Source organism: Serinus canaria, chromosome 3 (genome assembly GCF_022539315.1).
Source record: "Serinus canaria isolate serCan28SL12 chromosome 3, serCan2020, whole genome shotgun sequence".
NCBI lineage: Eukaryota > Metazoa > Chordata > Aves > Passeriformes > Fringillidae > Serinus > Serinus canaria.
Genome location: NC_066316.1, coordinates 86750434 through 86768556, shown reverse-complemented (window position 1 = coordinate 86768556; position 18123 = coordinate 86750434). Strand labels below are relative to the sequence as shown.

The window sequence follows — 18123 nt, the reverse complement described above, 5'->3', positions numbered from 1 at the left end:
AGCGATAATGGCAATACACAGTTATTTTCACAAGAACTATTATAAATTGAGTATTCAAGTCCTAGAGATAATCAGTACAAAAATAACCACCGGGATTCCCCAAATCCAGATACATCCAGAAAGAGATAAGGTTTAACTTGACTATTGAGGATCAGTCACTGTAAAACTGCTGAATGTTGAACTTCCACCTCATTATGTTTTAAAATAAAGGCTTGAGGCATCTCTAAAACATTTGCTCCAGGCAAATAAAAGTTAAATGCAAGTATTAATTTCCATGGAGATGTAAGTGAATGGAAAATACATACTTCCAAAAGGAGAACAGAATGGTGATTTTCTGGATTTATTTTTACTAAACTATATTTACAGTAAATGTAAGTCCTTATTGATTTTTCTAGCATAGCAAGGCAATTTAAAAATCAAGGCAAAAAAAGTGAAATATTGAGATTTCTAGTTGTGCAGCTCTTTTAAGGGTAGATTTTATAAAGAAGTCTCAGTTCAAACAATGTCATCCAAGGTCCACTACATTTATTAGAGTGCAATAATTTATTATTTATTCTCTGTATTTCCTGTTCTCTGAATGTCATGGTGCAGTAAATCTAGTTTGTACTAGGAAGAAAATTATTGTCCCTTAAGAGAGTCCACCTTGGCATGGAACAGTTCACTGGTTCTTCTGGCAGGGAATTGTTCTGAAATCTGGACTCTTAACAAGTGACCTAGAAAGGCACTTTGCTCAAGGCATACTACTTCCATATCCAAATCTGTGGGTCCCTACTGACATCTGTCTTTGAAAGTGAAGTTATTCTGTCTAAGAAAGCCCAACTTCCTACATATTTCATTATATTATTTCCAAATTCATAATCCATAGCTTGAAACAGTTCTAAGGAACACAGTGAAAATTTACTATTTTTCGAAAGATTGTGTCTGTTCAACACTGTTTCTTAAAAAAAAATATCTAGAAGGGCATTTTGAAAGTTAGGATTTTTCTTTTGTTTTGTTTTCCATTAGTCTGCCTTGGAAATACTGATTAGAAATACAAACTTATTTCTAGCTAATCTTTCAAGTCTATTTCTATAAAAGAGAGTCAATGCTAAAAATTTTAATTGTAGACTTATTTTTATTTATGTGAAGTTTTGCTTTGTATCCTAAAAGTAATTATAAAGTGGAATAATTCTTAAGAGAACTAGTTCAAATCCGCTGTGGTGATTGCAGGGGGAAGTAAGGAGAGAAAAGAAAGGAATAAGAAAGGAATTTAAAGATATATGTTGCACCACAAAAGAGAGATGCTTTCAAGAGGCATGCTACCATTCACTTAATGATAGGACAACACTATTCTCAGGACAAAATTGAAGGTTTTTTTAATAAGCAAGAGCCATGTGGCTAGGAGCTTGGAATGAAATAAAAAAAAATAAAACATGGAGAGAGTAAAAAAGGCTGTAAATAAAAGCTATAGAAGCTAATTCATGTTTTAAAACTTTTTTTTTTACATATAGAATATAATATGCATATTTTTTTTAATGCTTGCTGAATCCAGATTTTTTAAAAAATAATCTAATTTTACAGTGTATATACTTTGGGCTAAATCTCAATAGTGTTGATGCCATATAAAAGTATGAGATTTATATTGAGACCTTTAGATGACTCATCCAGATATATTTCTATCTGATATTTAACTATAAATAAGGTGTATTTTTCTAATGAGTACATTTATTACGCTATTTTTTGCAGTTAATATAATCATGTATCCATTTTGCTTAATTATTTACTTTCCAAAAATTTTTGACTTTTTCTTTTGGTAGATTGAATCTATATGCAACATCTTGATGACTGAATAGAGGGAAAACTTGGGTCCACCTTTCAGAATGTTGGTTTTATCCAAAATCATTCAAAAGGAGTTCAAAATGAGAAGAATGTTTTGCTTTGAAATTTTGTGTTATGAGCACAAGGAGGGGAGAAAAAACAATAAAAATCAATCTAATTTTGAGATTATAATAGAAAGCAGGGCCATACTGGATCAGAGCAGTGCTCCATCTGCCCCAGTATCCTGTCGATAGCAGTGATGGAGGCAAAGCCTCTTTAGCAAAATCTGTGTCCCATGCATCCTTCCTTCAGCAAGCAGAACCATCTAATCAGACATGATAAACTGTATTTCCCTGATTGATTCAATTATCATTCACTTTTGAACCTGGTGTCTCTGACATGCCTAATTTTTCTTAACCTACTAAGAGATGACCTGACACCCCAGCTTTTGGGGCAGAAAGTTCTAGGTGTTCTCTGCTTCCTCTGAAAGAAAGCAGTTTGGTTTCTTCCAGATATTTCTCTGGTTTTTTAAATCATGTTCCCCCAAGTGACTGTTCCTCACTACAGAATTTGGGGAACTGATTTTCCATTCATCTTCCTCTGCAGCGGTTTTCTATATCTTAATAACATTTCCTTCCAATTTCCCCTCTTTAAAGGGAACAATTTCAGGCCTTTATTTATCTTCTTATATGTAGGCTAGGCAATTCACAAAATATTTGTTACTCTCTGTAGCTTCTCTCTGCTTGTGGTCCTTAAAGTGCAAGGTCCAAAACTATGCACAGTTTCCAAGGTATGAGCCCACCTTGGTTTTAAGTAGCAGGGAAATCATGTCCTCTGTCTTGTTCCTCATACTTTTCCTCATCATGCCCAGCAAGATTTTTTGCTATGCTTTTCTGTGACTGTAGATTGAGACAATGACTTCAGAGAACTGTCAATAATTGTTCCAAATCTCCTTTCCTGAATTTTACCTGACAGTTGAATTTAGTTGTGTGAGGCTATTTCTCCCTAGAATATTACTTTACACTGTAGCTTATCTGCCACTTTTCCCATTTTCCATTCTGTGAGGTCTTTCTGACATTTGTCAAATGCAAAGAATTCACTAAGCTTCTCTCAAACCCTGTTTGAGTGCACATTTTGCACTTTCACCATCAAGCAATCCCACCTATTCCCTGCTTCCAGACTTTGATAGATGTGAATAAAATTTTATAAGTTAGAGTGCTCTTTAAAAGAGACTGTCAAATTTTTGGTTTAGGTTTTTGAAGTTCCTGCAAACGTTTGAATTAATATGTTTTGAAAACTTTTCTATTCTTTCCATATGGGCAAGCTCTCTGTTTATTAAAATGCCATTTTTTTTTTCCTTGTGACAGTCTAAGGTTTTCTTCTTAAGCCAGTCAGGGGCTTTGAACCACTTTGCATTCTTCAGCTATTGCACACATTTTACCAGGGCTTTTAACATTATTTGTTTAATAGCTGTTAATATGCTTGTGGGCCTCATTTTAAAAAAGTTTATTTTCATGAAACTGAATATTATAATTTATATTCCTGGGGTTTAGGATATACTCTGTTCTTAGAGTATCTGTGATGCAAGATCATGCTACGACATCAGTTGATAGAATTTTCTCATGTCATTGATTATAAATATGCCTGTCAGTTGAATGTACTCAGAGGGCTTAGCACTTTGGGGGTGAAACTCCTCTTCAACATTCTTGTAGATCTCACCCATTTCTTTGCTTCACCAATCTATATTATCTATTTTTCCTATTACTTTCCATTTAAAAGACTCTCTATATCAGTCACACTGACTTAAAATAAATTTCCTACATCATGGCCAGATGTCTCTGAAGTATTACACACACTGAAATTGTCCCGTGGGTGTGTAATTACAGATATTGTGTTTTACAGAATAAAGTGGCTATCTCCCTTTCTTCCTACTCTTAGATTTACCTATCTGCATCTTGTGCATAAACCACTTTTTTTTTTTTTTGTGAAATTATTCTTAGTTTAGAAATTACTTACTTTACCAAATGCTTTTAAAACTAGTTAGCAGTAGGTAAAAATACTCAGGAGTGTGAAAACGTCTTAGAGAGACATAAAAATCACCCCCCTTATCTGAGGGTCTTTGTACACCCACCAGTGTTGGCCATATCCATGTCTTTTGTGCAATATGGCTGGTCCTGATGAATGAATATTTACTTGCTTGAAGTAGCCTCTGCATGTGCATAAGCTGTGGTGCTTTTGCATAGAAAATTAGCTGATTTTCCTGATTTACCATTTGTTTCTATATTTTATGAAAATAGAGATAAAAGATCGGTAAAAACATGTAAAATGAAACAAATTTAGGATGCAGTCTGATCACAACTTTCTATCAGACACAAGCCAAAACAACAACAAGCTGAATATTCTCCTGTGTAAATACTCAAAACACTTTTTGCTTCTTTTTTGACAGGATGAGCCATCTTAACTGAGCATGGAAGAAGCGGATATGTCAGTCATGTCTCATCCATCATAGCAAAGAAACAAAAAGCCAAAAAAAGTAAGAAACAATGTCTATTACTAACCATAATTGCTATTACTGCACATAATATTATTCTATGTTTATCAGAGAGGAGAGATCAATTTTCCATTATGTACATTCATTTGATAATTTCAAAAATATGCAAATGTCAAAGGGAATTGTGTGTATTGAAATTGATTCATATAGTGCATATATTTTTACTGTTGCTTGTTTTTGAGTGAATTCCATAAATGAAAAAGCAATGAAAACTATAGTAGATAAGGAAGTTCCAATATACACACTCCATAACTGATATGCAAAACTTATAGGCTATAACTACAAAGATATATAGTGCTTTTTTTGTACCTAAAAGTATTAGACAGAGAAAGTTTTGAAGTATATTTTCTTGAAAACTCCATAACCACATAGGCAAGGATGAAAAAATCCAGAGTAAATAAGAAAAAAATCAGGATAAAAAAAGTAAAGAAAGAAGATGTATGCCTAAGGAAATACATATACACACATAAATATTATTTTTAAACTGGTTATTGAATCATCTTAGTTGCTGACCTTGTAAAGACCACCCAGCCATTCTCTCACTCTCTCTCCTCATTCATGTCAAGGAAAGAAAAGAAGATGACAAAGCTCCTAGATTCATAAGGACAGAGAGATCACTTACCATGTATTGTAACAAATCAGACTTGACATTGGTAAAATAATAATTTACGTTCAACTACAAATAGACCAGTGAGAAACAGAAAGAAAACTAAATCCACACTCCACTTCTTCCCAAGCTCATTTTTACTCCTCTATTTTAAAGTGTTCTACTTCCTTGTTTCACCCTGAAAAGTTTAGACAGGGTAAGGAGAGAGGGATCTTAGTTCACACCAACTCCTCTCTGCTGCTTCTTCTTTCTCCCACTTTTCCCCTGTTTCAGTGTGGGTCATCTTTATGTGCTGCAGGATTAAACTCCTCCTGCATGGGCTTCTCTCCATACATCACAGTTCTTGCCTACAGCTTGCTCCTGTTGGGGCACTCCATGGGCTGCAACACTCTCAGGCCATATTCACACATTGCAGCGTGGGTTCTTATGTGGGCTACAGTGCAGCTGTCTGCTCTGGCATGGTTCTCTCCATGAACCACTGGCAAATACCTGCTCCACCATGATTCTCTTCAGGGGCTACAGCTCCGACAATCTCTGCTGCAGCATTTTGAGCTCCTCTTCCCTCTCCTTCTTCAGTGACCTTGGATACTGCTTGATTGTTTCTCACAATTCTTACCCCCTCACTCCTTTGTCTGGTGAACAGTGTTTTCTGCTCTTAAATATGTTTCTACAAAGGTGCCATCATCTTAAGAGAGAGGCTCAACTCTTCCCTGCAGTTGGTTGGTTGGAGCTGACTCAAATGGGTTGTTTCCACTTTGGTGCAGTCCCTGGCCTGTTCTCACAAAAGCCACTCCTGCAGACCCCCTTCTAAACAGAATCTTGGCTCCTGCACCAAATGAAATTGCATAGCCCTTAATACAAAGAAATGTACCTTCACGTTACGGGAGGGAGGGAGGGAGGGAGGAGCGAGGGAGGAAGGGAGGAAGGGAGGAAGGGAGGAAGGGAGGAAGGGAGGAAGGGAGGAAGGAGGAAGGAAGGAAGGAAGGAAGGAAGGAAGGAAGGAAGGAAGGAAGGAAGGAAGGAAGGAAGGAAGGAAGGAAGGAAGGAAGGAAGGAAGGAAGGAAGGAAGGAAGGAAGGAAGGAAAAAATAGATGGATTGATATTTATCAGATTAAATAATGATTATTTTTTTAGAATGAAGAAGTAGCTGAAGCTGCTCTAGAAAATAAACAATTACAGAGCATAAGCCTACTACGATTATTGTGATGTGCATACCACTACATAGTCAGAAAGCCTCGCTGATCACTTTAAGAGTTGCACAGGTATGATATATGTCTGAGCAGGATGAATGCAATGATAGAATCTTTAAATATGACATTTGCAGCATAGTGTAATCTGGGAATCATACTGCATGCAAATTGAAAGACTATCAGTAAATGAAGTTGTTATTCTGACAGACTTATCTGTCAAAGGTATATGTATATTGTTTCTTCCTATGAGTTTCTAATCTATGCATTTTCAAACATCTCACTATGAAATATTATTATCTTTTGAATATAATTTTATGCTGTTGTCTACAGGTCATTTAATCTCTTGTTCTCTTCAGATGGAGAAAAGTGTAAATCATGCATGTTCAGGAGAAAATATTACCCAAGGGTATTCTGTATTAGCATTTGCAACAGCTGATAAACATACAGATTTGCAATATCATATTATGTCATGATGGGCATTCTGTAGAGCTGGATTACTTATTTTCTGACTTTTTCTTTCTGTAAAAAAAGAAAATTTGGAAGCTAATATACCAGCTAGAATTACACCTTGTGTGAGACTTGGATTTTCAACAGAAAAATTATGGGCCATACTTCCTTTATGTAATATGACACATTTTTAGTTATTTAGTACTTTAGGCTGTAAATAAAAATTATGAAAAGTCCCTGCATTCATACATAAGTTAAAAAGAAGTTTTTGTAACATTTTGGAATGTTTTTTGACAATTCAGTAGCACAATATTAGAAGCCAGATAGCCTGAAGGAAGGTTTATGCCAAACTTTCTCATGCCAGATTTTCTCATGAGACCAAATGCATTTAAAAGGATCATATCCCAAGATCATAATAAACTTTGTTTGGCAGAAAACCTAAAAAATTCTAAATCAATTCAATACTTTCTGCAAAGTGTAGTCAATATTGTAAACTCTGTTCATTGTTCTGCCAGATGTAGTCACCTTTTACAAATTGGCTTGCTGACCATGGCAATCTGCACAGCACAGACTTATATATATGGATCTCTTCTTGACCACAGCCATTCCCTGTGAGAACATAACACTATTAACGAACTTCAGAGGACTAAGTGGGCAGAGTATTTAGTAATCCATGGTTTTATACCATAGAATTTTATTATTGCATGGTCTTTGAAATTTAAAGACAAGTCATGGCAACTTTCAGTGTAGAACGTTGTACCTTGAGGTTTACTATTCAAATATGCAGCTAAACTACAGCTAATTAGACTCAAACACACAAATTAGGTAATTATACCATTCATCCCAAATTGAGGGACCAAGGATAGTCAGGTAATGTCGGCTTAGCTTGCTGTGGCTTCCCAGATTTATCATTCACACTTCACCTTTAAACTTGTTTTGACATTTTTTTAATGGTCTTTTCTAATGCACTGTCATGTAGGCAAAAAGTAATGCACTTTTCAGAATGGATTTTAAACAACTGAATTTCTGTCATACATTTTCAATATACTGGCTTCAGAGGTTAACTAAATAAAAATGAGTTTCACTGACATATTACTCTTTCCCCTATAATTAAAAAAAAAACCATTTTGAAAACATACATTAATATTTATCTCACATCTTGAGCTGGTCCATCCAGGTTCACAAGAGCATTGATACCCATCAATGAGATCTATGCATCTGAAATACAAAAGAGTGTTATTTAGCTCTTTACTTATTTAGTTCCAGATTCAGCACTAGTAGTATCATTCCATGCATTTCAAAATAGTGGTCTCATAAACCTACTGTAATCCATGGTACTTTTTGATGGTTTTATAATGGATTTCAAATGTGCCTTCTGTGGGTGCTGAGGCATTTTGTAAGGATTTTGATTGTCACATTAGAAGACATCTTCTCATTTTAACTGTTGGCATGTTACAGCTAAAGATTTCCTCTTAAGTATATTAAACACTAATTAATCCCCACTTACTGAATACGAGTTATGGTAATGAACAAAAATGCAGGAGAAATTGAGATAATGTCACTATACTACGTTAGATTAGGCAGGCAACATCTGTCATCTTTAAGTGTTCTTGTACTCTTACTTTATGGAAGAACATAATTAAAAGTATATTTATCAAACATCCCATATGATTAAGTCTTGAGTATTGTTAGTTAGGTACATTATCATAGAGATATTAATAGTTAAATAAAAATAGGCACCTTCCATGAAGACAAGGATTTGGCAAGCATTCATTAACATTTATCTCACAGTTTGTGCCGATGAAACCTCTCTTACAGTGACACTTGTAGGAACTGATGCCATCAATGCAACTTCCATTGTTGAGGCAAGGAGAAGACATACATTCATCTATATTTACTTCACACCTATCACCTGTTTAAAAATTCAGAAAATGCAACTAAGTTTTAAATTCTAAACTCAAACCAACCAACACTGTATTTATTAATATCAATATTTCCAGATATATGCTTTTAGTTACATAGATTGTTCATATAGTTAATGATATTCATCAATAAAAATATCCATTTGGAATTGCCTATAGTGTAAATACCAAAAAGATGGTTATATTGACATACATAATGAAAAATGAGAAATAAAAAGTGGAGACATCTGATTGATGTTTGGTATTTGAGTGCTGCTTGAGAAGAATGAAAATTCTAGATACCAGTTTATGAGAATTGAATAGTTTGAAAAGACAAAAAGGAAGAACACAGAATTTTGTGCAGCAATAAAATTAAATATTTTCTACCTGGAAAAGAAAAACAAATGCATGATAAAAAAGCAATTGATTGATGAGGGTATAATCAGAAATGAAAAAGAAAATTAAATTAGCATGCTATATAATTTACACATGATATAGAAAAAAAGAAAAAGAAAGTTGGTCTTTCTACAGCAACTGAAAATTATATATCCTTTTGAAAATAGAAAAAATGAGAGAAAAGGAGACATTTCCTTTCAGAATTTCTCAGCCAGCACCTAGTTCCCTTGTTCAAGTCAATTTTGGTATCAAATATTATAAGACTATTGACAACTACTTGTGAACCATTCCATGAGATTTCATAATAGACAGATGTGAATCAAAAGATCAATTAATAGGTTTATCAATTGTATAACCAATAATGAAGCTATTTATGTATATTACCAAAAAATACATACATAAATTTAAGGAATGAAAATTAACAAATTAAACATGAGCAGAAATACTAAAAACCATATTTCAGAGCATATTCCAGTTACAGAAAGAAAATCAATTATTTGTTAAATAATTTCTTACAAATCTAAACCCAAAAATAGTTAGTGACTGCAAAGAACAAGTACTCATTTTGTCACATTGACATTAATCTTGTGAAAGGCATAACATCCTTTCCACATCATTTTAGCATTGTCTCATTTAGTCTGTTATGAGTGAATTATCTGCTAAGAAAACTTTTCGATGAGCTGGACATGGAAAACTAGGGCTGAAAAGGTCACTGAGCTTGTTTTTGTTGATTTCATCTTAAGTAAGATTTATTATAACTTAGTGACTAATACCAGAGATTTAGATTTTCTATTTCTATTGTAATTTATGTCAGTAATAGACTTCTTTCAGGCAATAATTTCACCTATATCAAGTCAAATTCAATTGGTGCTGATTGGACTGCAGTAAATTTGAAAGGTTGCCACCTATTTTGAAATATCTTTTTCTTTGTTTAGACAAGGTTTGATTTCCACTGCAGAAAACTTTACAAGATAAGATTAGACCACAGGAAACAAAGTAATTAACAAAAAAAAAAAATTCTTGGTTTGAACTTTTGACAACTTTTGTTTTCATTAAATATCAATTATGGACCTGGATACGTATGCATGGCTCTTGAGAACTATATTTTCCCATTTAATTTAAAAGTGAATACAAGAACTAGAGAGATAAAATATAAAAATATCACCTGTACCTTGTACTGTTATTTTGATATTTGAACTTTAGATTGGAGCATGATTTCTTTCTTCTCTTTGTTTGAAGGAACATGATACTGATACTTTCTTTTTCCCCTAGTCTTGGGCTCTGCTTGGATTTCCCTTTATACCTTTCCTGCTCCCAGACTGCCAGCAGTAGCTGGGGAGTGGTGCCCAGACACCTCAGCCCCTCAAAACCCCATGCACACATGGGGTTTTGGTTTGCACACCATGAGGGCCATGGTTTGTCAGGCAGTGACAGGTGGGGGGTGTCACCCCCTCTCTAGTGAGGCCACCCCAGAGCTGAAGCTGGGCAGAGCAGGCAGCAGCCACTGGCCCCAGCCCAGGGGTTTAACCAGTGACTTGATAGGCCATGGCAGGGCTGAGCCTTTGCACTGCTGGATCAGTGCACAGCTGGGGCATCACCCTGCTGAAGGCAGAAATATTTACTGAAATACAAAATGAAGAAATCAAGCCACACCTAAAGACATAGCAGTTAAGAATTAAGATTTAGTTGACGGTTGTATAAACTTACAAGAAGGGATATAGAACAAGATAAACCTGAAACCGTGCAAGTAAGTCTATTAATTCATGTCTGAATATAGGAAACATCATAGGAAAATTAACATAGTTGTCAATATTTCCAGAGGAGGCAATGTCACATTGTTACACTATAGCCAGGCAAGCTGCAAGTATCAATTCAACATCTATGACTTCTCAACTTTGACTTTAGGAAGATAGGATTTAGTGTGATCAATGACTTTGTTAAAATTGGGGAAAACTTTTAAAAATAAAAGATAATTGGAAACTTCTAAGTGAAAGACAAATTTCTAAAAAACAATGAATCTCTCATTTGAACTAATGCAGTTCAATATGGAGAAAAGAATTGTATTGTTATGTTGCACTGAATATAATATGTATATATTTCCTGTATTTCCGATATTAATATAAACACACTCACATATCTTACAGATAAAAAAAAAAATATCCAGTGTAGTCATTGTTTAATATTTTAACATTGTGATATAAAATAACATGTAAAATAAAATTGAAATAAGGGAAATTTGGAGAGCTATACTATGTGTTAAACACATAAAGAAAAAATGTTCTGCCTCCACTTTAAAGCATTGTAAGTATAGTCTTCCGGATACACTAATATTAAAATTATCTATTATTATTATTATTATTATTATTATTATTACTATTATTATTATTATTAATATTACTATTATCATTAGTGGTAGCAGTAGTTGTTTTGATTTTCCTCTCCATTAGGCATATTTTATGTTGTATGTAATGGTCTTTTTAAAAATGGAATCAATTTATGCATTTTTTAGAGTCAAATGACAATAAAAGACAAAGTTTGCTGTTCAGCTAAAAATTCAACTTCTCTTTCTTTTCCTGGGACACAAAAAATCACATTTACTATGAGTAAAGCAATGCATTATTTTCATTACAGTTTAAATATTCAGTCAGATATGAGAACTGTTCTCTGCTTGGAGGTTTTCCAGACACAACTGGGCAAAGAATTGAGCATCCTCATCTGACCCCATAGCTGAAACTGATTTCAGCAAGCAATTGGACTAGAGACCTCAGAAGGACCCTTCCAACTTGATTTATTCTGATTCAAGAATGAAATTTCCCCTGTATTTTGTCATTGACCTAGTAACCTAGTCAATGACAAAATACATAGGATCAGAAGTATGACGTGGATGCAAGGAAGCAAATGAAAATGCAACAAGAACGTAATGATGGTATATGAAAAATTACTTGTGACTAACATGTATTTTATTATACCCTTGTAATTCTCTTACAATTTTTAATAAAAACCGGGTCAAATTCAACCTCTTCTGTATAAATCCAAAAAGTTGTTATCATGGCCATATTTTTTGGGAATAAGAAGCTCATCTTTATAGGAAATGTTTTAACATGTAGCATGTTGTGTTCTGCAAAGTGAAACCATCTCTCAGCATTAATTGCTTTACATATTTATTGCTGTGAGTGACTGAAACATCCACAGGTTCTTAACTGATGAATTGCTTGTTTCTATCTTACTAGTTATATCTGATTAATTTGTTTCTTTCTTTCTAACTAGTTCCCAGTTGTTGTGGGTTAGGAACCATATTCCCCAATTCAGCGCTGCCAATAGAATCGTGCTGCCTCTTCCCCTCCCCCCCTCCAAGTGGAGGCACAAAAGGCAAAGATCAGGAGTTGAGACAAGAAACAGCAATGAGATAAGGAAATTAGCAATAACAAAAGCATCAATTAAAAAAACATTTACATGGAAAGCCCATGAAAATAAACAAATACTGGACAATTTTCCCCACCAGGTTTTCTTGACTGGAAGGACCCCCTTTTTCTCTCTTAATGTATAAATTCTTCTGCTCTCAGTGTATATAAAAGGCTTTCTTATGGCTTTGCACGTTTTCTCTATTCTCAGCTCTAGCTTAGCTTTTCCTTTCCTAATTTCAATTCTGCACACTTGGGCAATGACTTAATATTCCTCCTAAGCAGCCCATGCTTGTTCCTTTCACTGAATGAGTGCTTCTTCTCTGCATCCGAGCTCAGTCAGGTATTTCCTATTCATCCCGTTGGCCATACCTTCTTGAAAACTCTCTTCCATGAACAAGGAGAAGGAGCAATGAAGCAAAGCTGCCACCAGACTAAGACTTAACTGTTTAAAGTATGTCTTAAGCTCTACTCAGTAGGCCATAAGTGACTTTCAGAGGAAAAAGAATGTTTGTGTCCTGACCTTTGTTCCCAGGAGACACAGCTAGAAGTCCTGACTTGTCACTTCAAGCCAAATACTCAATGAGGATACACCTTACAGTTCTAGGTTCTTTCTGGCCTAAGAAATCTTTGCTGAATAGTGTTCAAGCTCAACAAGTCCAGCAAAAGTGCCCCCTCCTTTCCTCACAAATCAGAATATACCAGAGACATTATAGCCCTTCTCAGCAAAATGCATAAAGCAAATTTTTGCCATTCTTATAGTGTGTTCACCAAACCTAAAGTTTCTAAAGTTCCCCAAACTTATGTAAATGTGCTAATATTAAAACTAAAAAAATAGACACCACAAACTCTACATTTAGTACAGAAATGGTCTGTCAGTCTGCATGTTGAATTTGTTCTCAGTGTGCCAGTCAGTTTTGACCTCTTTATATGAAAGCTGCCTCCTGCTTTAACATCTCAAGGCACTGTCATTAGATTCCTCCTATCTCACAAAATAAGTGGTCACTTCAGGTGGTAGTGTAGTCACTCTTCTTCCACTGGATATCAATAGCAAGAAATGCAACAAGGCTTGAGGAGTGCAGATGTAATCACTACCAGAGCTGCCTGGTAGTACAAAGCTGTAAAAGCAGCTGGGAAGGTCAAAAAGACAAAGTAAACTTCTCTGATGAGATTTTGTGGGACTTTTTCGTTAGGTGAACTTATTGTAGGAAAAGTGGAGCAGTTTTCGCTGTCACATAGTTAAGATGAACAGCAGGGTCTGAGGCTGATGGTAAGGAAGACTGGGCCTCAAAACTGACATGAAAGATAAAATACAAGCTGAGTTATTTAAGCCAAGGTTTTGACTTCATGTAACATAACTTAAGTACACACTTAGTCACTTTCAAATGTCATTTTGAACTCGTCTCATAGGGAAGATAAGAAAGAGAGAGCTGTGCTTAACAGAATAACTATTTAAAGCTAAGGAATAATTACTGCTTTGCAAAAATGACTGAAATCAGTGACTTCATGCTATTTATTTATTTTTTGGCATCTTTTGGGTGATAGACAGTAATTGGCCATTTGAATGAGAATTTTGAATTTGTATAGCTCGTTTTAGCCCACATTCTATTTTAGCCACTGAAACCTTACTTTTAATATTGACTGGAGGTGAGAAAGTGTTGATGGAGGAGCTGCAAGGCACCTTCTGTGAGAAGACCAGGGATTGCCTCATGACAGACACAGTTTCCTCTTTTAGTTTATAACCATTCTCCATTGCTCTATCATTATGTGACATTTAAACAGTCCCTCTCTAGCTTCATCGCAGCCCCCCTGTACACACTTGAAGATTGCTATAAGGTCTCCCTGGTGCCTTCTCTTCTCCAGGCTTAACAGCCCCAACCTTTTTGGCCTGTTTTCATGGGAGAGGTGTTCCAATCCTCTCACAATTTTTTTGTGAACCTCCTCTGGACTTATTCCAAAGGGTCTGTGTTGTTCTTGTGCTGGGACACCTGAGCTAGACACAGATGGGGATTCACAGGAGCCAAGCAGAGAGGGAAAATCACCTCCCTCAAGCTGCTGGCCACATTGTTCCTGCTGCAGTCTAGAATATGGGTGGCTTTCTGGGCTGCAAGTGCACATTGCCATGCCATGTTGACCTAAATTCCTTGTCAAACAACAGTTCCAGTTTGGGATTTTCCAGACCCACATGCAAGACTTTGCACTTGGCCTTGTTGAACTTCATGAGGTTCCCACAGGTCCATCTCTCGAGTGTGGCAAGGGCCCTCTGGATGACATCCCTTCCCTCCAGTAAATCAGCTGAACCACACAGCTTGGTGTCATTGGCAAACTTACTGAGAGTGCACTCAATGTTACTTTCTATGTCTCTGACCCATGAGTTTTTTCATATTTACTTTCTTTTCTTATTCTGTTGATAAAAGGGATAGAAAGAACAGCTGGGTGATCAGCTGGCAGCAGGAGAAGTTCAACCCAACACATTTAAAAAAAGCCCCAAACACTTTAGTCTTTAATCAAAGAGATCTTAAAATTGTTTTCTTAACCTCAAATAAAGAAAGCCAAAAAGTAAAGTCTAAGAAATGATTAAGTCTTTCAATGAAGACAGTCACAATTTGGTAATCCTAGATTCCTTTCACATTAAGCAATTAAAAATTAACCAAGTTCTAGAGTAAAAAAACTTGTATTCTTATTAAATCCATTTTACAGCAGAGTTGGTGACCCAGACACCTATAGTTTATACTTGAATATAAAATAATTTTTTCATTAATATGAAAATTATTTCAGTTGAAGCACATCTGAATCATCCTGGTTATATTTTGATATAAGATTATTCAGATGGCAAGATTTAGAAGAAGAGATTAACACCTCAGTCATTATGTGACCTTCAGGGCAAGAGATCACAACACATTGTGTTAAAATACACGTTATACTGAGCATTTGAAGTGAAATAATATCAGTGTTTTTGTTATTTTTTTAATATCAAATTCAGTGAAATGTTGAGATATATATATTTTTTTCAAATTTTATTTGTTACATAATTTTACAGGAGTACACATTCAGAATGTGTCGGACAGCTTTGCATCAATAAAGATATATCTGTACTCCTAGATTATATTTTACTTCTAGGTTTAATTTGCTGATTAAATTCCATTTCATTTATAATTCCACAAACAGTCATGAAAGTTCCACTTGTTTACATTGTATTTTCAGATTCCCTCACAAAGAACCTTGGTAAACTATCAAGCCAAAATAATTGCTACATACCCTTTAATGTCCTTAGATTATCAACAAATTCTCCTGGATTTATAGTAACATTTACAAAATCAAAGGATTCTGGAATCATGTAGAGAAAAGCAGTCCCTGAGTAAGGCATATTTCAAAGGCTATTTTAGTGTAAAGAAGACTTTGGAAGCACAGTGTTTTCTTACCCAAAATATCTATCCTCTATGCACTTTAAGTCTCATTACAAAGCAAAAAGTTTAGTTAGTTTCTTTAGATTTGAAGTATAAATTCAACAGTTACTGTCATAAGCACTAACATTAATTACTCTAGCCAACAAATGGCTGTCTAGACAAAACAGATTTTAGATTCAGTGACCCACAAAGCATCTTCCATTTTGTGTTTTTATATCTAACACTCTGGTAATACCAACTTACAAGCAACAAGCAGTAATAGCTATGATCTTGAGTAAAGAGCTGTTCTACTTCGGACTTTCAGAACTGCTTTATGAAATCACTTTACTTCTTATTCAGCTGTAGGAAATAAACAGTTTCTTACATGCCCAGACCACCAAAGTTTTATTCTCCAAAGTATCTGGTGTAAGGATTTTAATCAGGATATGTTAGTGATATTTATAGCTTAGGAAGATCATTGTTGCTGCCAGTGAAATCATGACAGAATATAACTGTGCATTTTTACTCTGAAAGGTGATCACTTTAAGAGTCTATGAGATATGCAAAGCATTTGATTTTATATTAGCAGTGTGGATAAAAAACTATATTTTAATAGTTTACAAATTATTTAAGTATTTTTCATTAAAAATCTATTTAAAATTAAATAAACTAATGAACAATGTAAAATAAGTCCAAAATAGCATAAATCCATGGAGAACTTAAAATTTTATTTTAAACTTAAATAGCTTAAGAATTTTAAATAAGAGATACATTATATGCCAAAATTTTAGAGGCAACAGTACAGAGATCAGAGTACAGTTTTTAGATCATGTCTAAAAACTGCCTTCTCTAAGACAGCAAATTACATGATAACCAGAAAAAAACATTCAGAATATCTAATAAAAGCTAGTAATTTTAAAATAAGATTTAATAAATGAAATTATATATATTAACATAACTTGGCCTCAACAATTAAATGTATTTTAATTTGTTTCCAGTGTCCATTCATTTATAATAATTTAATATTTTAATAGTTGATGCTTAAAGTTCTCAATATATTAAAACATTTTTTTAAATTCAATTTATCATTGGGAACAATTCATGCTGTCATCTGTCTTTAAAGGGGCCTAGTCTTTGAAAGAAAAGCTCTTCCTAAATTACAGCTAATTGGAAAAAAAGAATCACAAAAAAACCCAGAACAAAAGCCAACATCTTATCCTTGTTGGTTAAATATGTTAGGAAAAAGCACTAAAGTCAAACTGCTTTGTCAATAATGAAAAATCAAGAGAAAAGCACACCTGCAGATTGCTTTTTCCTTTTCAAATTAGAATCTCCTAAGTGCTCATGTGCAGGTGTCTTTTCTTTCATAAATATAGCAGGGAATTCTTACAGAAATATACATAAAGTTTAATACAGCTGTTGTAACATTTATTAGAAAGTACATCTGCAGCACCACTGCCTAATGAACAGAAGTTTCTATGACACCCAAGAAGTGCTATTTAGAACACAGGCCATCAGAAGAAAATATTGCAGGGGGAGGCTTTAAAAGATTTAGGCAGGAAAATGATAGAGATTTTTTCATTTTTTTCTGAAATGTCAAGGATCATTTTGAAGATCAGTGCACAAGTGATATGTGGACTAAGATTTGTGGTGAATGGAAGAAGGATATACAGCTATATAGAAATTCCCAGAACTGTACTTGTTCTTTGTTCTGTGGAGAATTACATTCCTCTCAGTTCAGTGGATGCAAATTGCATCCTTTTTTATCTTGTACTTTATGTGGTGTTCATCACAGGCTGGAATAGATAGGAAAAAACATTCTATGCAGAAAAATATGCGGAAATTACTCAACTTGAGGGAACAACTGTAAATATTTCTGCAGTCATATGATCCCATGTGTTTTCATGTTGCTTAAGATGGATCTATCAAAACATTGTGTATGAACTAGCTCAGCAGCACACTGAACATTTAAATAAAAGTCAACATCATTTAAGGGAAATTTTACTGCATCTCTACCCATTAAGTATTTTGTCACAACTCTGTAAAAATATAAAGCTTAGCACTGAAGGTAATGGTGTCAATCAAATGTGTCAAAAAGTCAAGGTGTTTCTATGGTTCTGTGCAAATTCAAATGACAAGGTAGCATATTATTTTTTGCAAAATTTACTCTGTATCTGTGGTAATAGTTTTTTTCCTGGCTAAATTAAAAAGAATACACAATAATTTTGTTTATACTATACAATAACTCATTTCAATGGAATGTATGGGTGATTAAAGAAATTATAATTCAAGTCGTCTTATAAATAATCTTGAGCTACTTCAAAAGAATTTGATAAAATTATTTTTAAGTTATTATTGATTTGTCCTCCAATAAGGAGATTAAATTTTGTTCTTGCTATAATATTAAAACCATGCAAAACCTGTGAAATAAGCTTCTTGGCTGAAAG

The 18123-nt window shown here is 34.4% G+C and overlaps 1 protein-coding gene across 1 annotated transcript in view; it reads right to left on the bottom strand.

Annotated features, from left to right (window-relative positions):
* The window catches only part of EYS (eyes shut homolog), a 700331-nt gene that overhangs the window by 403713 nt on the left and 278495 nt on the right, over nt 1–18123 (bottom strand). Inside the window, exons 26-27 of the mRNA XM_050973021.1 lie at nt 8333–8504; nt 7732–7810 (exon numbers count right to left, since the gene is read on the bottom strand). Of these exons, the coding sequence (XP_050828978.1) occupies nt 7732–7810; nt 8333–8504 (251 nt within the window). The remainder of the gene's footprint in view (nt 1–7731; nt 7811–8332; nt 8505–18123) is intronic.